The following is a 24147-nucleotide window of genomic DNA, read 5'->3' as shown; positions in this document are numbered from 1 at the left end:
TCACTGAAGATTCTTCTAATGCAAATATACGGTTTGCAAACACACTCAAAATTTGAACTAGGAATGCTTTAGTCCGCTGTTAACAAGTTATAACTACTCCTTCACTTTCTTTCCCTCCAAAGCATCTTTCTCTCCTTTATGGTATGCAGATTTCATATATCATTCATCCATAGTTTCCAGTGGCAGAGTCAGAGCATTTGTTCAATGGAAGGCTACACTGCTTTCTCAAAGACTACACAATCACTTCATCCTATCATAAATACAGAATAAATCACTCAATTTGACTCTATTACAGTTAAAATGGGTGACACCTTGAGAAACCATTTTGTTGGCATATGATGAAAGCCCTCAGCACAACACATAGAAGCCAGAAAAAGAGACCAGGTGCAGATTTGTTGAGAAATACTCACTGTGCACATTGAATAACATGACTCCCACATTATCAAACACTTAGCTTATCAAGGACTTAGCTTTAAATCACAGACACTATTAATATCAGAAATTAAAGAAACACTGAAATAGTGATAGATGTGCATTGCAGAACATGAATTTACATACCCTAATCTACAGTTACTACCCTAGACCTTATCCCTCAGACATCACCTTAGTTGAGAAATACATGGCGATCTCATAGTTTGCATTCCCCAGGATGATACTCTGACTCATCACCTATTACATGCAGAAGTAGTCTGAGAAAGACTTCTGCTGTACTGGATACAATACCTGCCCTTCCTCCATCATGTGAAGACTTCTTTGGTTTCAAGTAGTAGGAAGTCCTGAAACACGTGTCACTCAACTAGAGGATTACTTGTCCCTCCAATTCCCTCTTTCAACTTATGTTTCTGTGCTTAAAACAACCCAAAGGAACAGTCCCACCATCAAAGGAAAATCCATGTAAGTACCCGTAACAAAACGTGACCAATCCAATTCTCATTTGCAAAAGAGCAGTGGCTTTCCACTGTCATTATACAGAGCTGTGAATTATCCTGAAATCCTTTTCTTTAAACTTGAAAATGGCAGCCAATAGAGAAAGAAGCTTCAACCTCTTCAGCCAAACCGAAATGCTGCCCATGACATTGTTCCTGTTGAACGGTACAGGGGTAATTAAGTCTCTCACTGCACCCTGGAGGGCAGTGAGTCAGTTTGGGCTCAGCTGGAGTCCACTAAAAGAGTATTGACTAAATTTATAATAGTGCTAATGAACCTATACATACTACTGGTCAGCATTAAAGTCCAAACAGCAGAGGAAGCCATAGAGCAAAGAAGAAGAGATGGAGGGAAATTACTTTTCCAACTATGATGTGGCAATACTGCAATCAAGCAATGAGAAAAGATTTCTTAGCTACTGGCAAATGCACTGAAACCACCAGTAATACAACACTCATGTTGGAGAGGTACATTGGTAGTTAGGTCTGAACAGCTTCTCTTAATCTCAGCACTAGGGAAACAGAATCAGGCAGACACCTAGTCTCTTAGAAATAGTTACAGACTTTAAGTCAGACAGATTGACAGCTAATTCCAATAAAAGTTGCTTAATAACAAGTGACCTCCATAAATTAGTAATATTGAATTACTGTAGTTTATACAGAATTTGTGGCATTATTTGCTGTATTTTAAATATGTTCATGTTGTCATGAAAGCAATTGTACATGTACCTGAAACTCTGTTTACATGTCTTCATTGCTTAGGAAGGAGATTCAGATGGTTTAGCGAAGGACTGATCCCTAGAGCACTGATACTTACATGTTGTGAAGGAGGGTGAAAACTGGAATTATAACTTCCTGGTGATTTTCCACATTGCATGTTGGGAAGGCCAGGTGTCTAAAACACTACCTCTATAAAGCATCTATCTCTGTTTTAAACACTAAAAATCTATCAACTGCTGCAGAAAAGCACCAGATGTTGACTTTGTTAAAAAACGTTTTCACTCCAAGCACTGGTATCAAGTTTCCCACAACTAGGCTTTCAGTGGCTAATTTCTGTTGCTTACCCTCAAGCCAGCTTTACAGTTTTGTCAGGGTCTTTAATGTTTCTGGAGCACAGTCATCCCACCTGATGGGTAGCTGACACACACAGAGTTCACACAATCCCTTAAATCTACTGACTCTATCATAACTTCCTCAGCTGACACCAAGATGGGCAGGTAATTGCCACTGTAGCACTGAGTGTCATTTCTCCCTCGTATCCTTTTGTCACCCATGGACACCTAGAGAGGAGAGCACCTCATGACAAGGAGCGAGGTGTCAAAGATCTATACAGGCCAAACGCACCTTTGCCATTACACATGGCCAAAAATCAGAACAATCAAAATACAGCCCAAAACTGGAGCTCCTGATCTGTTCCTGCCCAACGGCGTCTCTCTGTGTCTGCACCTTGCTCTGCCTCTGGGTGTGTGTGTGCTCAAGGTGCTCAGCACCCCTTGGCTGTATTCTTGGTTGGAGCCTCTAGGTGACACTACTTTAATACAAACGAAACCATAACTGTTTCCAAACAGGGCTCCTTGCTCCCCTCTTTGCCCCCCAAAACCTCATGCAGAAAATATCATAGCAGAAGAATATCACAAATCCCATAGCCAGAACAGGCAATAAAGCCCCGGGTAACTGCAGCACCAGTACATGTGTTTCACACCCATAATGCCTCACAAGTTAGGTAGCTTAGCTTGGATTTCTTTAGTGAACACCACTCATGTAGCTTTAATTGCAAATACGGATTCAGTTTGCAATCTTTCTAGATTAGGGCACCATCATGAATCTAACATTAGAAAGTGGGGAAAAAAATACAACTAGTTGAGGTCCTTTCTGGAGCATTGTAACGTTTCGCACCAAAAAGGCAGCTATAATTCAGTACTTGCAGTGCACCATGCAAACCTAACAATTCGATAAGCTGGGAGTCCCCGAAAACATATTCATAAATAACAGATCAAATGGATTTTGTTTTTCTTTTCGGCCAAAGGTCCACTGAAAACATAATTGGCCTTGACTATTAATTTGAAAAAAAACCACTGTGACAACTGATGACCAAAATTAATTTCTGTTTACTGGCAATCAAAAAATGTTTTGGTGATCTGCTTTTGTTTACTTTTTTAAAAAAACCCAGAAATTTAGAAGGAAACAACTGGCTTCTCATTTTTCATTGAGATTTTTTATTGAAAGGAGCAAAACCACCCCCCCATCTGGGATACATGAACCATCTTCATACACCTACAGTGTTTGACCAAAGCGTTTGAACTTGAACACTTAAAATTAGTTTTTAATCTAGCTGACAGACTACTATTAAACATATTACCACTAAAAAAACACCTACAAAATTTGACCAAGTTGTCCCTCGACCTTTTGTGCTATGTTTTCCATAAACCACTCTATGCAATTCATTCTCTGTTCACATAGAGGAATATGGCAGAGCAAGGAGCCCCCCATGCAGAAAGGACATGAAGACCACTTAGAGTCAGCAAGGAGATATGAGGATATATTGTAAAGGAAACAAAGAATAAGTACCTCTCTACATCACACACTGACATGAAACAAACTAAAAGCCAATGTTGTGTACAGGTATCCTAAGCTGTTTGCATTCAAGATGAGCAAAATAAGAGGGTGGTGTAGTCAATCTGTATTGACTCTGGATGGGTAGCAGGAATTCACTTTTGACTGATGCTATCTATGTGATTCATACCTTCTGCAAATATATTCCCCTATTATTATTCCCCATTATTATTTGAAGGAGTTTAAATTGTATTGGCATAAATTAAGACTCCATTCTGTATTTCACTAAAAAAAAAACCCTTAAACGCAATCCCATCCAAATCACTGGGTGTTTTTGTGTAATTTTCAAGTGAAAAGCCAATTTGGAAGCATTCTGCAAGACTTTATTTCCCTCACTTCTTAATGGCAGGACTACAAATATTCAGATCTTTCAGAGAAAATATACAGTTCCAAAATATATTCCATCACAATTCTCAAGTCTGTTGCTTCCCTCCACTCTTTACAACTAGATGAATATGTTTCTCTAAACCTTTGGAAAGCTTTGATTCTCCCAACTCCAAATGCACAGAAGATCCATATCTACTCCTTACCTATCAAGTAAGAATTACCTCAAGCGCAGTTTCAGTACTGGATGCTGCCTGTACCGTGAAGAGCAAGACTGAAAAGTGGTTACAAATTTTGTAATTCACTGTAAAAAGAAGGATGCTGTTTTCTGGCAAACCGTGTGAGAACACAGAAGCATTCTGAAACCATTCCAGGTGAGTAAATGCAGGTGAAACAGTCAAGAGGTGAAAGCAGCAAGCCATTTATCAGCTTGGTGGTTTGGATGGCACCTGCAGCTAGCAGGTGGCTATCACCCCCTGCCTCCGCTCTGTTAAATATCCACACACGCATTTATAATAACCATTCATGCAGCCACACACATGTGCACAATACAGCCACTCGCATGGACACCGAGACGCCAAAATCGAGCTGGAAGTTCAGCAGGTGATACAAAGTACCTCTGGAAGCTGAAAGCCCTTAACTTTTTCTTTATAGTACTGACAAGGCCTGTGAGGCCTGGATGACTTATGACTGCACAAGGCGGGAACACTGCCTTCCATTTCACATTGGGTTGCTACAGATCAGTCTGTGACACACTTGCTGCTGTGCTTCTTGGCGCCTTACTCTACACACAGTGTCATCAGTTAGAGACATGCCTGCAAGTATCACGCTGCTCAGCAAGTGTTACCGCATCTGAATTAAACTCCTAAAATTAGAAAAATGCATCAGGTCAAATAATTAGATTAATTCATAAGTTTTTGAACCTTCAAACACCCACATCACCCCTGCATGCACACACAGTCCTGCTACACTACAGATTTCATGTATTTCCATGCACACGTGTGTGCGCACACAAAGATAAAGAGATAACACAACTTATTCCTGCACATGTGGAATAAATGATCACAGCTATGCAGGTAAGAAACACAAATGCTACTGAGACCCACTGCTGCCTCAGAAGAAGCAGAAGGGGTTACAATGTCTGACACGGGGACTACAGCATCCATCTGATCAAAGGAAAAAAGATTAAAGCATCACACCCAGTTCTATTGTCACACAAGTAGACCATGCAATGCATTACTACAGCCCAGATTACAGTTACAAAATTCAACGGTAACAGCCCTGTTATTAACATGCCACCTGTTACCTTTTTCAAAATGCTGAAATTATCTTATGATCGTTTTCAGCTTGACAAATGCAGTTTAATCTTTATTGCATCTCACAGCACAGATCTGCTTCATCCATGTCTTATTTATCTCACGTGTGTCGGAATGCAACCCCGAGCCCTTAGTCCCCCCCTGCCACCAGGCATTCCTTCTGCTCTGCTTTATCAATATACCTGGGTTTCCATATCCGACTGCTCCTTTACAATAAAAAACACACCCACCCAGTATTCTACCATTGCCTGTTGCCTTGGTAATCCAAATGCCTGGGTACTCGCTGATTATCGGCGAATGAGACTCGCATTGTTCACACCGCAGCGCGTCTGCTATGTTAATGTGAGATAATGGCAGCCAGAAGACTCCTTTTGTTCCCAGCTTTGCTGTTTATTCATAGTGCCTGGAGGTCAGCGACTGCTACAACAACCGGGGAAGGAACCGCTGAGAGCGTGAGCAGATTCCACTTCTGCTTTTGCCTCTGAGACAGGGGGAAACACGAGCAGCCCCGCACAGCGAGAAGGGCACCGGGAGCTCTGCAGTCTGACTCACGCAAGGTGTAGCAGGCGGCTCGGAGGAAGATGTGATGGACTTGCACTTCCGAGATTTTAGATGAAGCTGATTTACGCTCCCCGACAACAGAAAAAAACCGCTTTCTTCGAGAGGCACGGCGGGAAGGGAGGGAGAGCGGGAGGAGGGGGCAGCACAGCACCGCCGCAACTTGCGGGAGGCGAGCCGGGCTGGGGGCTGCGGGGCTGGCCGGGGAGCGGGCAGAGGGGAGCAGGGACTGCCCTGCCGGGACAGCGGCCGGGACGGGGCAGCGGCTCCCGCAGCGCCTGCCGGGCCGGGCCGGTGTCGGGGCCAGGGGGCAGCCCCGAGCGGGGTCGGGCAGGGCAGGGCAGGGCAGGGCAGGGCAGGGATCCGGGCGGTGCGGGACGGCCGCGCTCCGCACACACAGGGCAGGTCTGAGACACGTCTCCCCGAGCCGTCTCCGCACTCCGCCTGTCAGGGCGGTTTGGGAATGCTGTCGGTGACACAGTGACACGGGCAAACAAACCGTCACATCGCATCTCCCCTGACGCGGTAAGTGGGGACCGAGAGCACGAACAGGATGTGGTACCTTCCGCGCATTCCCAGCTCGGTGGAGATGAGGACATTCAAGGAGGTGCACCGGCTGGTGCGCTGTTCCTCATCCCTGGAAACAGCCTTTTCATGGGAAGAAACCACCGATTCCTACTAAAGGCACTGCCAGTATCTAATTAATGTCACCGACCCATCTGCCCAGGTTGCTGATGTGCTCTTTCTCTGGAGCAGGCTTTGTTGTCATCTGCAGCGAAAACCAGGCAGGAGTGTCTTAGCACGAATTCCTAACCCATTTTATTTCAGGGAAACCATTAGAAAAGCCTTCCATCACTGAAATAGTAAGAACTATTTCCTTTTCTTCCCATTGAGATTCTGAGATACTTGAGAACCCAGATGCACATCAGGAATATAAAAATTGACAAAACAGAGTATAGGGAATTCATGCCTTTTCTAATCTCTTTAGAGAGAAATCCTGTGGAGGGTGACATTTTCAGCCTAGTGAATGAGTAACATACACGTAAAGAAAAGGCATCAAGAAAAATCACAGGTTTTAGACAAAATACACATCTGTGTTCCTATTGCCAAATTATCCCAAAGGATAAAAAATCTTTTAAAAAGACAAAGTATTTGCCATAATTTATGCCAATAACGATTTTTTTTCACTCCACTGAAAACTGAAAACGTTGCCAGACTGTAAACTCCCTCCCTGCTTAGAAGCCATGTCACCTCCTGGCAGGCAGGCTGGAGTGCGATGCTAACAGCGTGGGTACCCAGAAAACAGCTACTCACACTGAACTCACCCTGTGCTGAACCACGGGGCTGTCCCTCCCCCAGCCCTTCTGTCCGTGGAAAGGGCTGCTAAACCTCACACGTGGACCTGATGCTGCAGAGGTTGAAGAGCACTGACCTAGTTCTGATGTTCCCTATCCAAAGGTACTCAATCCAGTTAAGAGACTCCCAACGATTTTAATGAGCTTTGCAACAAAGAGATAGGCAAAGCACAGCTTTCAGTGTCACCATGCAGTTATCATGCTGACAGCCAAAATGGTTAAAAAGCAGGGGTGCTGCCACAGCTGAATGATTTTTAACTCCAGTGCCACGCAAATGAGTCAGTTTCATTGAGAACAAGTGACAGAGGGAACCTTCCTAATATAGTCAGAGGATAATCATGTAAACTCAGCACAGATCATCTGCTTTTGAAATCAGACCTCACGCAAAAGAGCGTGATAACGTTGTGATTATTGCTAAACAGTAAATAACAATCAAACAGACATTTTCAGGAACTGCATGTTCAATATGGCCCAAATATGGAAATGATACCTGTCTATTCAAAGCTGTAAGTTACCACATTTTAAAAACTAACATAGGCACCACAAAGCCTCAGAAGATCAGATTTTGCCTCAGTCAGCAGACATACCTTAATAATATTTGCCTATTTTTTGTCAGGATTTATAAAAATATCAGCTTACACTTTTTAATTAAAGTAAATCACCAACTAAAAACCGTAAAAACTTTGTCTAGTATATACAACATGTAGAGGAAAAAAATTCTTGTTTCTGAACTTTTCCCTTATTTTCTTCTGGTGGTGAATTTTAACATTTATGGACAGAATAGAAGACAGAAGAAACAGTGAAGCTGCTCTTGCGGAAACAGAAGTAAAACAGGTTCCTTTACTGGGTATATTCTCTTATATTAGGATTTACCATCTGTTCAGTCCCTAATTATATTTATTTCACAACTTCACGAAGAGAAAGATGAAAAGGCTTTGAAACAATCCTATCTTTCACCTAAAGAGTTATGAATTCTTTTGAAAAGACTGTCCCTGTACGCCACAGCCACATGACACAATGAAGCAATTCCTACTTCAAATTGATGTATGAAACATGCACATGATGCTTGTTTTCATAGAAGTCTATATATCCTGAACCTGACCTTTCAGTTTAACCATTTTTCTCATCCAGACATTTTTAAAGTGACTATCACTGTTGGCCAAAACCACCTATGGGGGCAAAATGGAAAAGTCAGCAGCCTGTACAGAAATTCTGACACTGTTTCTACTGGTATGTTATAACCAGTTTACTTCTGGTTCTTAACAATGCAAGAGCCGGTCTCAACCACCCAGGAAAAATTCAGACAGAGAATTACCATTCTTTTCCAAGAGCTCCTACCAATGTTTGAAGTTCAGCTCTTAGTAAAGTTTAAATTGGAAGAAAAAAGGGACAAAACACTAAAACCAAGTACCCTTGTAAAGCAGGTCTAGCCAATAAAAGGTATTTATGACAACTGCCTGAACATGAAACAGTAATGATAATAAACAAAGCACCTACCATAATATTGAAGTACTACTTAATTTGATCTACTGTTTAATTTTCCCTAAACCTCTGGCACCAAGTAATTTGTGATAAAAATAATTTTATCTTTGTATTTTTCATCAATCTTGTCTGCCCTACACAGACATTACCACCCTTTGGTCACTAATTAGTACAGAAGACTGAAATTTGGAGGAAGAGTGAAGACAGTAAGAACCCTACAGATGCTCACGACAACATACCAAACTGCAAGTAACAGCTGTCTATTTCCAGGTGGTTTTGTTGACAAAGTAAGCTTTACTACAAGCTGTGCAAGAAATGAGAAGGCCCCTAGGGCTTGCGTGGGTCAGATGGACCTGAAAATGAACTAGGGTGTAATTCCCACTGGGATTGATTGAAACTGTACCCCTTTCAACCAAGACAGAATTGCATCCACATGTAAAGCTCCACAATTTAATGCAATAAAGTGTTAAGTAAGAACTTCATCAAAGCAAAGGGAGGTGTGTAATGACAATAATTTGTACTTAGATAACAACATCTGCCAAAGACCTTAAATTCATTGAAAAGTAAAAAATCAGCCACCTTGAGTAGTATCTGTTATTACAGACATTATGTCCGATTGGAAAATTACAATAAAAAGAAGCAACATTTTCCCCTGCAAGCTAGAAAGATGAAATTTCACTCCTGTGCAGTAGGGCTAGCCCCAAGACTAATGACTCTCCTTAAGTTCCCCATAAATTCATTAAGTAGGACTTTAATTAGAAGTTATACAAGATTAAGGAGATAGATAGGTCTTACATGGTCCTTCAGTACAGGAGTGAAGTTTACCCATACAAATCAGTAAAAAAAGAAATATAAACCTAAAGTATATAAAAATCTCACATTCAAGTTTGAGCTAACTATTACACTGCACTGACTTTAAAAAACCCCTAAGACTGGGGGGGGGGGGTGTGTCTTTTTGAGAATCCAGTTCTCATTCTGTTCATAAAACACAGACAGGCCTTTGCAGTTCAACCAACTGCCCTACATTAAACAGCAGGTATTTAGCTGATTTTTTTCCTATATGCAATACTTGATCATTCTGTTAATGAAAAACTAAATTTAGAAAGAAATTAGCACAATACAGTCCCTACTCTGAAAGCATTTTTTGCATGTGTGCACATCCTTGTATGGCTTCTATTCTGCAAGTGCATTTGACCATCAGTAACACTATCAAAGCACTCCTTGATCAGTCTATTTCAGTTTTTTCTCATAGCTCAATTAACTTTTTAAAAATCAAAGATTGTCCTTAAAAATAGGTCAGACCTGGATTCCCAACAGTTTAAGTGCCCATAGTTTATTAAATATGAATCCTCAGATTTAGATTCTTGTGATATATTATTGAGTCAGAATGTATTTTAAATAGCCGAGCCCTGTTTCAACTTCAAGTCTAAGTAGCTGTGTTTCTGTAGTGCCGGGTACATCAGGATTCTAGTCCCTGAGAAGAATTCTGGGCAATTTTGTCGCTAGTAAAAGAGCAGAAAAATCTCTGTGTGAAGGACTCAAGACTGTCTGATGACAAGGGAAGGATTTATTTGTGTTTAGTGATATTCAGCAGCAGAGATATATCCTACATTGCCTCTGTTAAGTAAGGTTCTGGAATATGCTCTTGATTGTTCTACTTTAATATCTAGTTCTTTTACAAAACTTGAAGTAGCTGGCTACATTCATTTTTTATAGGAAATCTAAAGCATACCTTTTTCTGGTTTGAATTAATAGAAAAGCCTTGTGAATTAGAGATAAGATACTGTGAACTTTAATACTAAGCTTTTGACCGAAATGTAATCTAATGCAAATGCAAATGGTGCTTCATCAACAGCTTCATCACTGGGATTGTACTTAATGGCTTTTCATCTTTTGTTTAATTAAAACAAATAGAAAACTAAATTCGTCTTCACTGCGTACTTCACTTACTGTCTTTTAGACTGATTATAAAACATCCATGAAAATAAGCAGTTCCAGGTGGAAAAAGAAGTTGGAAAGCCACAGGATGTCTCATTCTAATGAACCACCTGAGAGATTTTGGCAGTCATGGTTGTGGCTAAATTACAGACAAAACAACAGCACACACTAAAGCAGTGATGCAGGTATTCCAAATCCCTAAGAGACTGCTCAGCTATTGTAGATAAGACGTCAGGCCAAATAAATCCTGTTTTTAGAGGGGCATCTCACAGATAAAGAGTAGTAATTTAGAAATTATTCCCAGTGACTTCCCCAGTAAAGGATTTCAAGAGAAATTTGCAGGAACTTCTTGATATTGGGCAGAATGTTCTATTACAAGGCAGAATATTGGGCGACCTGGTATTGACGGGAATGCTAGTATTTAGGTTTAGAAGAAAAAAGTATTTATGTTTTGACATGTGACAGTTTCAGTGAAAAACTGCCCTGAAAGGAGTGAATTGTGTCTATCTTATCTAATAATGTTGCACACAGCCACTGTGAGATAGTCTTACTTTAGACTCTAGGAGAACAGAGGCCAAATGAGAATCAGGCATCTAAAAACTATACCCAAGAGAACATATACACTGAACCACACTTTCTCTGCAGACTGACCACTAATTTCACTTTCTCTTCTGACAAGCTTCTCCCAAGTGTAAAATTATCTTACAACATCAAGTTTTCTGTTTGTTTTTGTTAAGTGTGTTTACAACCGGTCATTTCATAAACAACTGAACAAAGAAGCAATCCAGGTACTCTGAAAAGTCAGTGATTTTATATTAATTATACTACAGAAAAAGGACTCTATTCTCAAGGGCTAAAATAAAAGGCATAGTGATTGCATGGTTTTCCCATAAATGCAAAAAAAATAATGAAAAATAATCCAAACCCAAAACCAAAAGTGGTTTCCACACAAATTCACACATGCAAATGCAAAGGCACAAAGATGTCCCCTAAGCTCCATTCTAACACAAAAGTCCAAGTTATTTATGCTATCATGGAATCTAGGTACAAGGAATTTAAGGTCATCCACACTCTTGTAATCCTTTACTAACAAAAATACTCTACACTAAACTCAATTTAAATTATTTCTGATTTCTTTAACATGATGCTGAGGGGAAAAAAGCCTTGGAAAAAACTCCCAGAAACATAAAGCATGAAATGAATGTTTATCCCTGTCTACACTTAATCTCCAACTTTTGCCTTGACCTAGGCTCTGCAGACAGGAAATACAAACAGTGCTCCTCCACCTTATTTGGCAATCAAAGGCTCTGCATCTTCAGCTTTTTATAGTGTTCTTTAATGTTCACATTTTTTTCTAAATTAATACAAGTGCTTTGTGATCCTCACCTGATATAAGATTGTATAGGACATTCTCTGTTCTATGGATACACCCACTGTACAACTGCTTTGTATGCCATACATTTCCAACGATGATTAAAACACAGAACACCAGTCAAATGTCTTCAACATCAAGAAAAGCCAGTTGTACTTAAATAAACATCAGGCAAGTATCTGATGAGAGACATGATGTAGAAGTCTACCTCTAGGGCACAGCTTGAAGTTTGAAAGCCCACTTGAGCCAAGCCCAAATTTGGAGATGGACACTTTACTTCACTACGCATTGGGCAATAGCAAAGACAAAACCTGAGTTCATTTAGTACTTGTAATTACAGATACCCTGTTGTCTGTTGTGCTGAGCAGTGCATGGAGCAGCGTAGCTACTTCTGTCAGTGGTAACAAACATATCAATTAACAGACTGCTGAGGACTGGGCCCAGACTCACCTATGAGAGAGGGTGGGTTTCATGGAGCTCATAGAGTTCATGGGGGGTTGCATGGGTAGCTTCCCTGGAGGATCGTTCTGCCGGCTTTTCTGGTGGCGAAGTAGCAAGAGCCGTCCCAGCTCCTCACACCAGGATGAAAGCAGTGCTGTGCAAACAGAACACAGTGACAGTGAGCACACATCTGAAGGACCAGCACAACCGAGCGCAGGTGCGAGCCACTGAAACAGGAGTCGCGATTCGAACAAACCCCAGGAGTGAAAAGCTTATCCATGAACCACCACTCACATTATTATCCTATCAAATTGAGTCTGTAATCGCCCTACACTATCATTATAAAGTTTTTACACAAGCTACAAACATTCTGCACAGCCCAGGAGGCACAAGAGAACTTGTCTGCACTGAGCAGCACAGACATGAAGAACAGATGAGGCGCAAGGACGTGGGACTGATGAAAAAAGATGCAGAAGAATTCATTTCACACTAATAGAAACATAAAATCATAGAGAAGACATCATTTAAGAGGAGAGAAAAGAAGAAGATCTCTTTTTTGTTTAGCTGGTTTTTTTGCAAAAGATTAATTGGAGAGAAACCCACATGCAGGACTTAATTTCCAAAACTGCTATGAGTTACCAGCCTTGAATAGATAAACAGGAGAATGATGCATGGATACAAAGTTAGGCACTTAAATCTATATTTGACCCAGCACAACCCCTAAATGTGTATTTCCATTATGTGCCTAATCTTGTAGTCAATGAGGGTAATTCCGTGCTTACAGGAAAATCATGCTTATGAACTATGAAGATGCAGAGATTTCTTAGCGAGAAGAAAAGCTTGCAACTCCTTCTGAAGACATGAAAGGGGTCATTATCCCTGAAAATGTGGCCTCTCCCTTAAGCACCCACATTCAGAGAAGACCAAGTCCTGTTACAGAAACCACCTACTCTGCAAGTAAGCAGAGCCCCAGAAAGTGACTGCAGGTGAAACCTGGCTTGCATGAGGGCACCCAGCCAAGACACCCCACTGAAGCCTCCAGCAACACCTGACTGAGTCTCAGAGCTGCCTATTTAATTCCAGCATCAGAAGTGGCACCAGTAAATAGTCAGCCAGGTATGATGACAGTGAGGAGTTTGACTGGAACAAAGTGCAGACTAATTGAAAAATCATGCAGTTGAAGGAAATGTTCTCAAGTGGAAGTGCTTGGGGTTTTTTCTTCTTTAAAGGATCCTTTACAAAACCCTCAGAACAAGAAAATGCTTCATGTTTAATTTTTAACTAAGTGCCTTCCTGAGGTGTTATGAACCGAACACAAATCAACAGATTGCACAAATAGGTGAGAACCAGAAGACTACTCAAAACCCAAGCTGCCACAGCAGTTTAGCGTAGAAGAGCTCTAGATGTAATTTTAGGCTTGCTTGTTTAAAAGAGAGGAGTGCAGAACTCTCTAAAACTGAGGCTTCTCTTTTCATTTCTTAATTTTCTAGTGATTGTCTTTTCACTTAATAACATAAACATAAGCAGTAGCAAACTATCATTTCAGGGTACACCATCTCCTTTTTCCACTAGCTACTCACAGGTACTGTTCACACATACTTATAACAAATTCCAAAAAGACTAATCATAAAGTCGCATTTGTAGGGGAGAAAAAGGAAACTGCTTTACTAAAACACCCACAAATATGATTTTTCAGTACAAGAAACAATTGCATTTCCTCAAGTTAAACAGTCACACAAGAAAAATACCTAGAGCCTGGACCGTTCCTGTGAATTAATCACACATTTGGACAAAGAAGAGGTAGCAATTTTATTGCATTTATCAAGTGGAAGGTCAAGAGTGGTGTTTAGGGAGGCATTTTAGAGCTCTGCTGTGACAAAAAGGGGACACCATTTCTTTATGTAACTAAATATGGTCACTCGGAAATTGTCAGCCTCACATGCAGCCTACAAAAAGCATTCCCCCGAGCTCTGTGAAATGTTCCAGCAACGAGTGTCAGTCTAAGCTGCTTCTCTATTAGCCAAGGAATCTGTCAACAAGCATTTGATCAAATTATACTCACCTTTTATCCCTGGCATATCATTACTAATGTGCCAGTGACAAAGGCCCCCCTCCCCCTTTTGCAGCCGCCTGGAGAGACAAATTCCTTCCTCACAGGGTTTCTTCCCTTGCACCACAGCCACTTGAGCTCAGAGAAACAGGAACAAAGTGTTCTGCCGAACACTTAAGGCAGCCGTCATCGCAGAGTAATAGTGGATGCTGAGCACTTTCACAGCCGAGTGTAATTACTACGAAATCATCCATCTTAGAGGAGCCTATGACGGGAGAAGGGAGTTGCTCCTTCTGCACACCTATGTGCACTTGACAAGTAAGATAAAAAGCAACAACCCGATGGATTTGAGGGCATGAATCTGCAAACAAAAGCCAAACCCTCCTGGAAAAAAAGCAGAGTAACTCCCAGAAAAGGAATATGCCAATGAGATAGCATTGCTTTGGTAAGCTGGAGATAAGAAAACATATTAATGACTTGTTATTATTACCAACATCCAGTAAGCACATTTATAAAGGTGAAACGTAAACTGCCAAAGAACAAAGAGGTCCTCAAGATAAACTTGACCGTTTCATTCTATGAGTTAACTGGAGAGGACTCATGTTTTTAGAAAGTAAGAGACTGCAGCTAAAAATCCTAGCAAATTTACTCATCCCTATCACAGCACTCATTATGGAGAGGTTCAACCTTTCCTCCCCCGGGACATTTCGACTCATGTACCATGTATAGCAATCACTCTCTTCCCTGCGTGTGTGCTTGTGCACAGAATGAAAACAAAGCTGCTTGTAGCCACCTTAGGAGTTACCAGTTTTCTTCAGTAGAAGCAAGAACCCTCTAAAGGAGTCTGCTCTCCCCTGCTGGAAAATACGAGGTGGCCTCCCTTCTCTCCTGCTTCATCCACCTCCACTGCTCTGCTCTCTGCTTGGTAAGATGAATATATACCCCGCCAACACACATCTGGTACAGCTGGCTTCTGGAGAACATCACTTCCTGGGCTATTCAAGCAAGATGAAACAAACTCAAAATGAATTTACAGATTACACTATTCATCTTTAGTGTACTTAGTTACTGCTTTTTATGCTGACAGTATTAGGCGTATCTCAACTCATTTACACTCAAAGCACGAGAAATTCAGTATCATACTATAATGAACAGATAAAGCAGGAAGCACAAAGGACAGCTACAGATGGTGCCAACAGTCAGTCTCACCCTCTCATAGCACAGCCAAGCAGCTGCTTTTTCTCCCCCTCCGCCCCTCCTCCTTGTACAACAGGAGCACAGATTTTGCAGATGGACCATCCACACCGTCTCTCACAGCCTCTTGCTGCGGCAGTTTAATGATCAGATTTAAATCGTGTTCCTCTGCTGCATTGCTACAATGTCCCTTGCATACAATGATGTGGTTTTCCTGCTTAAGTTGAACTCAACTGTTGCAATGAAGGTAAAGGATGAATTTTGAAATGTGCACACGCCCCTCCCTCCCTATGCAGCCCAGGTGTAAAATGCAACCTGGCTAATGCACCAAAATTCTCATTTTCAACCCCTGTTCAGTCACAGAGGGCTCTGCCAGCTCATGCCAAAAGATGCATAATAATGGCAATCAAATGACATGCTGACAGTTTAAGTGTATTCACACATTTATTTGGCTTAGAGGGATGCACTCTGGGATGATTGGTGCAATATTTGACCTACTTTTCTCCATTTGCAAAACCTGTATCCTTCTTAATGGGATTGCATTTTACTTTTAGCACTGATCTATTTTCATAGGAATAAATCAATACTGATTTGCTAATGACGACTGCGTTAAGAAACCAACATAGAAATGAGCAGCCTTGGCTTTCACATTTGTGAAAAGGAGAAACATTGACTTAAAAATAAGAGAAATTTCAATTACAACTAGACCAGGGGGTTTCCCTAAGGAAGCAGGACAACAAAAATCTGTTCAGAGATATTCAGCTTGCTGCTATTCAGACCCATTTTTGTTTCTCCATTCTCTGAAGAGGACCGGACATGGCAAGAGCGTGTTTCAGCACACAGTGTGACTGACCTCCTTTAAAAATACTCATAAATACTCCCACACACCCAGAGTTGGCCACACTTTATGTCCTGGATGCCTCCAATAGTTTTAAATGCTTTCATTGAAAAAATCATAAGACATCGCAATGTATCCACACTGGGATCCTGGGGACAAGGAGGAGAAAGAAGGCTGGAAGGCAAAGGTTTTTTTTTTTATTCCCTTCAGCCCGAGTCACATTTCAAGCATTTCTCTGCAACCACAGAGCTAAGTCTTGCTTGAAAGAGAAAGGAAGTAATTGTTATTTAATCCCCTGTCTCTAGGAGCCAAGTCTTTAAGAACATGCCAAATATCACAAGATTTGCGACACAATTATTAGGACCGGCCACATCCCCTGGTACTGTTCCTTTCCTGTAAGGGCCCTTTTGTGCTGAGAACCTGCCAGGCAGTACAGAAACAAAGGCCTCCCATGCCCACTCTGTGGCACCTTCCCATCCCTCATAACCATGAGTGCCCATCACCTAGCAGTAGCATCACAACTACTTTGTAAATGCCGGGCCCTTCCATTAGGAAAACCAAGCAGCTAGAGCTGGGGGAAGCCATGGGTCATGCCCAGGCTGCCCACACCACTCACTACTTCTCGACAACAAACAATGGTGGCATACCTGTAAATACTACATGATGGATGCTGACAATGCAGCTCAAAGGGCATTTTATAGCCATGGCACTGAACACTGGTACAGCCCCTTACAGCCATTTTTTGGCCAGGGACCAGAAAGTGGAAAGAAAATAGGGTACGTAATCAATGCTACCCCACAGATTCACTAAGGCATTTCATTAGCTGCATCCACACCATCTCTGAGAGCTGCAATCCCATAACTGACTGGTTTCACTCGGCACGGTGCAAAGTGCCACGGTAAGCACCTCCGAGTGCATGAGCCACTTGGCTCCCTAGAAAGCAAAATACAGAGAAGCATAGTGCTAATCTATTTACCTATTATGATACCCTAGTATTAGTTACAGCTTATCACCTCAGTAAATCGCTGCCTCTTGTTAGGGAACGTGCTTAAAGGTGCAGCAAACTGTTATTTACAGGCAGACACTATATTTACAGCCACAAAGACAGGTGAGGAGGGGATAGGACAACAGCTCAGTAATTTCAATGCCTTCTGCTTCCCGGGAGACTGCTGGAAGAGCACAATAGGATTACAGCTTCCTTGCTGCAGTTAAGCTGCAGTAGATAGTTCAATAGGCAGACTGGCAGACCCGTATTTCTTATTCGCTGCAATGAAAATATTAGGAAAAAAGGAGGAGTTTGATTTGGAGAACTATCTGTTCAGCACCATCTCGCTAGTTTGGTTTCATGCCTCATAAGGAAATGCATTTGGCTGAAAAGATATTTACAGCATAAGTAAGAAAATACATCATTTTTCATCAATCATATCCATTAATTTTATATTGCTTTTAGAAACAAAATCATATTTTTTACATGGAGAATTCTAGATAAGTAGAATACAGAGATACTCTCTTCAGTATAGAATGCAATCTAAATACAGTTTTCATAAAACATCCAGTGAGGTAATTTGGTGGGGAGGGAAGGAGCAGAGCAATGAGAAGCAAAGGACAGAAGATGAAATAACTATTGTCTTGGTTATTTAGGAGAGTTATTCTTTTTACACAGAAAAATGGAGATTATAATGCTCAATATGCTAACAGTATAGCATTAAAAGGATGGAATCTCTGCTTACAATTTTGTGAAACTGAAAATTGGATGTTTTCCTTGTGTTTTAAAATCCACCTTGCTTTTAAAGAACTAGGAAATGGAGAAAGAGGGAGAAACCAGTCACCCTAAACTATTCTGGGGATTGATTTTCCTGCATCTCTCCTCCTCACACACTCCAGCAGAGCCTGGCAATGGCTAGCTAACCTGTGGGTCAGGGCAGGAAGGCAAACCCACAAAGGAAACAGGATGTAACTATCCATTAGAAGAGATTCAGAGTCCATGTGTTTGTCCCTGCTCTTCAGTCCTTTCGAGGTACCGCTGCATGCCCTAACCTTGCAGCTGCTGAGCCCCACCCCTGTCATTACACAAGCTTCTGCTCAGTGTCTGCCTCAGTGCTGAGAGCGCCAAAGGAGTACACACAAAGCCAATTACAAAGCAGAAGTATTAATTTCTCACCAGCCTGGCTGTTCAACACGGACTCCCAGCAGTTCCCAGGGAGTCCACCCCTCCCCTCCTTGGCTGCCAGCACTTGCCCTCTTTGCACACAGGGGCCCATGGCAGAGCCAGTGCTTGTTCCCAGGTGTTTGCTTCCACTCCATCCTGGGAGGTTTACACCCCAGCTGGCTGTGTTTTTGGAGCAGCTGAGGACTGTAGTTGCTGTTCTCCATTAGGTAAAATCAGTGACGTTAGCTTAAACAGTCCAACTAAAGAAGTTGGATTAAATGGACTGATTTTATCTGAAAAGTACCAAAACAAACCTGCTCCACTAGTAGAGTAGACAAGTACCACCTCCAAACTCAAAGAGATTTAAAAAGTGGTGGCCCCAGCAACCACACAGCAAACTGCATGGAACTGAATTCCCCAGCAGAGCCAAGGTGACAGCTGGCTCAAACCCTGCTTTGGGAGGCATGAACTGCCCTGCTAATCACAACAGGAACACAAAGTCAACAGCTATGGTTCAACATTGTGAAACAGGGTATAATACACATTTCTATCCCTAATATCCAAGTTATGTCCTTTAATGCCTCCTTCATTACAATATCTACAGTTGTGACCTGCAGAAATCTCCAGCTTTGCCCCAGTAGGATCTATCATGCAATTATGTATTATCATTAAAAAAACAAAAAACCACACAGGTTTGTAGGAAAACAGCTAACATAGGGAATGCCTGAATGTTATATCACATTAGTTAACAATGTTTTTATTCAATAATACCCTTTCTGCAAACCTGAGAGTTATCTAGCATGTGCTTTCAAGACTGCTGCACGGGAGTGACACCATGTACCAAGTCTTGTCTTGAATATGGGTTCAGTTTGCCCTGGTATATTTTCAGCTGTTCACAAATATCTCTCAGGACACATATATATAGGCTTTCCCAAAAGCTCTTGCCAGCTACATGCTGAAGACATAGATTTGAATACTGCTGTCCTTACCCCATGACTTCAGTGGAACTGGGATTCCCTAATTTCCTTCTACACTTACCAAAACTTGGCAGAGCATCTTACCAGATTCACTACATTAACTTTGAAGTGATACATTACAAAACACAGAAACAATGGCTCAATTTGGCAAGCACAAAACACTCTGCACAGATCCAGATAAAATACGTAAGCATCTCAGTTAGGGTTACACTCTACCCAAGCTGCTACATCTAAAACCATGGTCCATTATATAAAGAGAAGACAAAGCTGGTGAAAGGCCACCAGCAAGTGAATCTTGAATAAGGCTTTCTAAAGGAAATGCACTCCAATAGCATTAGACTGCCTGTTTTTCTACTCATCCAATTATTGGTTTCACTGCTTAGATTTCAAACAACAGCGTCTTTCATTACTGCTGTACGCTTTTATGCCAGTTCTAGTCATCAACAGATTTCACATCTGACAGGCATCTGAAAAATGGAACTGACACACCTGAACCCATCTTTGGCTACAGCCAAACCAGGACCTATAGGTGAGAGGCCAGGTTTCACTTAATCCATCCTTAGCCCTCCAATTACTACTGTAAACAAATCCTGCGCTAAACACCACTAACAACATCCAAAGTGCTAAGAAGAAACCCAACAGATGAATTTAACAAGAGCTTGAACACAGGGAAGGAAAGCACAATCAGTATGACAACGTAAGTCTGGAAAAGGGAAAATCTAGTGTCTATCATTCAAAAAAGAAAGGAATAAATGTAGAATTGGAGGTCCTACCATGGAAAAATGACTCAATTTTTTCAAAAAGACCAAGAGGAAAGTAAGAAATTACTAACAACCAAAGTAGATTTGTTAGGAACAAATCATGCCACACTTCTGTACTTCCTTTACATTAGCAGCCAATAGACCTTGAGCATAGATTAGTTTGATTTTAGTGAGGCTTTAGAGCTGCTTTATGTGACATTCTTACAAATAAACAAGGGAAATAAGGTCTACCTAATTACAACACGAAATGGCTGGAAACTTAAGCTTACCAAACTATTAAACCAACAGTCTCTAAGAGAAATAAGCTTTATCAGATAGATAGGTTTTTGCAGGAGTTTGCTCTGGATCTGAAACTACTGAATGATTAATTTATGGATATTCATGATCCAGATGGATAAAGGGCTAGAACATGTTCTGGGTCAATTTACAGATGGCACAAGCTGCAAAGTAGCATCAGTTCTCTGGAGAAATTTGTTACTGAAATCATCTTGAAAAGCTAGAGAAATGATCTGAAACAACATCCAACAAGGACAAGTGCAAAGTACGACACAGCACATCTTCCCCACAACAGTGTGAGAACCATCTCTGAAGGCAGGACAGCTCACGAGTGGAGCTGTGCTGTGCTGCCAAAACACGCTCAACCAGCCTCCTTGGCTGCATGAGCGGAAGCCCAAGCCTGAAAGATGCAGAGTTCTCCCTTCTTTCTACCCCACCACAATGTACAACCACAGAAGGGGGAGAAAAGTCATCAGAATGATTAGAAAGCAAAGCTATAAATATAACCCGCAAGAAAAGACTGCACAGATTAGGGATTTTGGTGGGTCTAGATTGTGTCTTTGTTTTTAGAAGAGGAAAGACTGACAGCAGTATTCTGATTTACTGAGTAACAAAGTGTTAGCCACATCCACAGCAGAAACACCAATATATAAAAAGATAAAAAACCTACAGGTTAGATATTAGGACCATCCCAATGTTTCTTAATACCCTAGAGGGTAAGTTGAGGAAAGGTCAGATAAAGATCCAGAAAGAACTGATTCTTCAGTCAAGGGGCATGGCACAGATGACTTCTTGAAGTCTTTTGCAATCAAACAAAATCTGTGATTGTGAACACAGTAATTTCAAACAGTCTGCATTGGAGAAGTATTTAAATCTGGTTTGTATTCGTAATTACTCAGAAAAGACATCTCAGCCACAGTGTGGGGAGCTCCTGCAGAGACTCCTGAAGTGGCCATCCAGCTACACAGCTTGCTGGCTGAGTTTTAAAGATGAAAGGAACTGAGAGCAGGTGATGTGCTGAAGGTCACTCCATTTGTGACAGAACGAGTCCCAGAACAGAGAGGATCATACACCTTTTTCTCTTTGCAAGGAAAAACCACAACCACCACATCAAGGGGTTACTGCTCTGTGCCCGCAGTCTCTGTGCCTGCCACAGAACATTTTCAAACAACAACTGTAAAACATCTGGAGAGGCTTTCAAGGAGGGAACAAAAAATTACAAAAACCACACAACCAAAATTTATAGCAGAAACGTGTTTCCAAAGTTAACACTGCACAGCCAGAACTCAGAGGGACCAAAAGCTATTTTAGGATCTTTTGCTTCTTGGTTCTGCATTCTTGCTCTTTCCTTTAATTTTACATTATTTTCTATATTTATAGGAAAATAATGTTTTATCAGGTGTCCTCAATTTTTTAAATTTTTTTTTATGATTAGTGTAACACAAACTTTGCCAACCTCTTTATAACTGCTGAAAGAAAAAAGTGTTAGTTTTCAAAGCTGAGAGTTGCAGAACCATTTTTCATACTATAAAAACTTTGTACTTGAACAGAACTAAGCTGAAAGCACACTAACCCTATCATTCCATCTTGTTCCTCATTCTGAAAGAAAGATTACAACTATGTAAAATAATCCCTATGTGCTGAACCTGAAAACAGTTAAAGACATTAGGAAAGAGAAACTCAGCCTACAGCAGTTTTTACTTTTCTGATTTCTGTTCAAACAATACAGGGCAGACAGATGTGAGCACAAACTGCAGTTTCAAGGCAGTGATGTTTCCCATCTCACTGACCAATTAATGAGTTAGTTTTTTAAAAGAGTCATTACTTCTCTTTTTCCCCTTTGCGTCCCACCAACTGCACAAACCTTTTCATCTTCTTTTACTATCAACCTGCTCTGCTCCTCTGATACCAATCACCTTTTCTTGAGAACTGCCTAATTAATTAACATTCAATTAATATCCCAAAGTCAAATGCCAAATAATTGTTCCCATGCTGCACTGGGAACTTGGTAACTAATCTAAGCAAGAGAAAGGCTTCTGTATCCTGAAAGTTCCATTTTTTCTCATTGTGTCCATCGGAATACTGGATGTTTCCTACCTCAAACACTGCTGTATTAAAGGAGCAGACTTCGTGAGCCGTGGATGCTCCTGTTAAGGCATTCCAATACCCTTTAACACTCCACACGCACCATGTTTATTTTATTACCAATAAAGTAAAACCAGCAAATCATCTATGCTCTGTTACAATTAGGGCTACATAGAAAACTCAAGTTGCTGTAAACTAAGAAACATCTAAATAACTCTACCCTGATCTTCAGATTATTTTAGTTGTAGTTTCATGATACCAAGTGTTTAGCAGCAGTACTGCCTTCAGGTAGCCCTATCTTCTGCTGTCTGTGCCCATGCCCTGATGTAGCTTGCATGATCCCAGCTACGCTGAAGCATTTCTTTGTTTGACTACCCTGTAAACCTGACCAGGTTTTTTCTTCTCTTTTTTTTTTTCCTTCTTAACTTTTTCTATTTGGTTGGGGTTTGTTTTTGTTTTGGTTTGTTTGTTTTTCATTTTTGTTTTGTTTGTTTGTTTTTTTCCCCCAGACATGTATTTGGTTTTTTGTTTTTCCCTCAGCTGGATTAAATCCTTGCTGCAGCTCAGAATCTTGCCCCAGCACCAAGGCTGTGGCACTCTGCAGAGGTGCAAGTCAGGCAGCTGTTCCTCTGCACAGGCGGTACCTGAAGACAGGGCTCCAGTGCACATGTACACGCCTCAGTGCAATCAGCTGAGCTACAAGCACGCGCACACACACACACACACCGAGGTTTGGAACAAGAGACTTCTATTTAAAAACCTAACTACGAACATTAGTTTCAGACAGATTAGAAATTGCTGTTTCCTTGTCTTCAGGGGAATGTTTATCATTTTACATAGGTAGAAATAGGTTATCTATGGAATAGGGGGGAGGTATAAAAATGAACGTGGCTAATTGCTTTTTACAAGCACCTGGGGAAGAAGCCAGTAGTAATCACAGCCCAGACTGATTTTTCAATACCTTTCTTTTCTCTGTCTGAAAATAAAAAAGAATTGGGGAAGAGGGAAAGGGTTGTTTGTGACTACCTCATCTTAAGAACATTTGCAGAAGAGCAGCCTGACTAAATTCTCACAGAGGGCATCTGGCCCCCTCTCCCTGCACACGAGTGCTATAATTTCAGGACTGGAGCGCTACAAGATAATGCCATCACTGCTCTTGCCATCTATAAATAACTGCATTTGGATCTAGCCGAGTCACGTGGAAAAGCTGGCCAGCGACACGTACATGTGTGTGTGTGCGCCTTTGGAAACCCAAATAATTCTAATAATCTTGCATGAAATAAGCTTTAGCTTTCCAAATTTAGCTCTAGTACATGCACTCACTGCGGCTCGCAGAGGACTGCTATTATTCTTTTTCTCTTTTTTTTTTTTTCCCCCCAGTACTGTTCTTCCCTTGGAAGCTGCTGACTAGGGCATTAGTGAGGTATTGTGCAAAACCGTATCATGTGCTGCTGCGCAGACAGACTGCTCGGAGAGGCAGACAAGAATCAAT

General features: G+C 41.3%; 1 protein-coding gene across 6 annotated transcripts in view; it reads right to left on the bottom strand.

Moving 5' to 3' along the window:
- Positions 1 to 24147, bottom strand: part of ZMIZ1 (zinc finger MIZ-type containing 1) — a 296933-nt gene that overhangs the window by 39125 nt on the left and 233661 nt on the right. For 5 of the 6 annotated variants that reach the window (XM_027880293.1, XM_027880296.1, XM_027880295.1 and 2 more), the window contains one exon: positions 12335 to 12479. In XM_027880293.1, coding sequence (XP_027736094.1) covers positions 12335 to 12479 — 145 coding nt within the window. Of the gene's footprint in view, positions 1 to 5409; positions 5810 to 12334; positions 12480 to 24147 lie in introns of those variants that run through there. The other variant, XM_027880299.1, reaches the window with a different exon arrangement.

Source organism: Empidonax traillii, unplaced genomic scaffold (genome assembly GCF_003031625.1).
Source record: "Empidonax traillii isolate 1590-97213 ecotype Southwest subspecies unplaced genomic scaffold, ASM303162v1 scaffold67:size1865537, whole genome shotgun sequence".
NCBI classification, from domain to species: Eukaryota; Metazoa; Chordata; class Aves; order Passeriformes; family Tyrannidae; genus Empidonax; species Empidonax traillii.
Note: the sequence above shows the minus strand (reverse complement) of the source record. Positions and strands in the feature narration are given on the sequence as shown.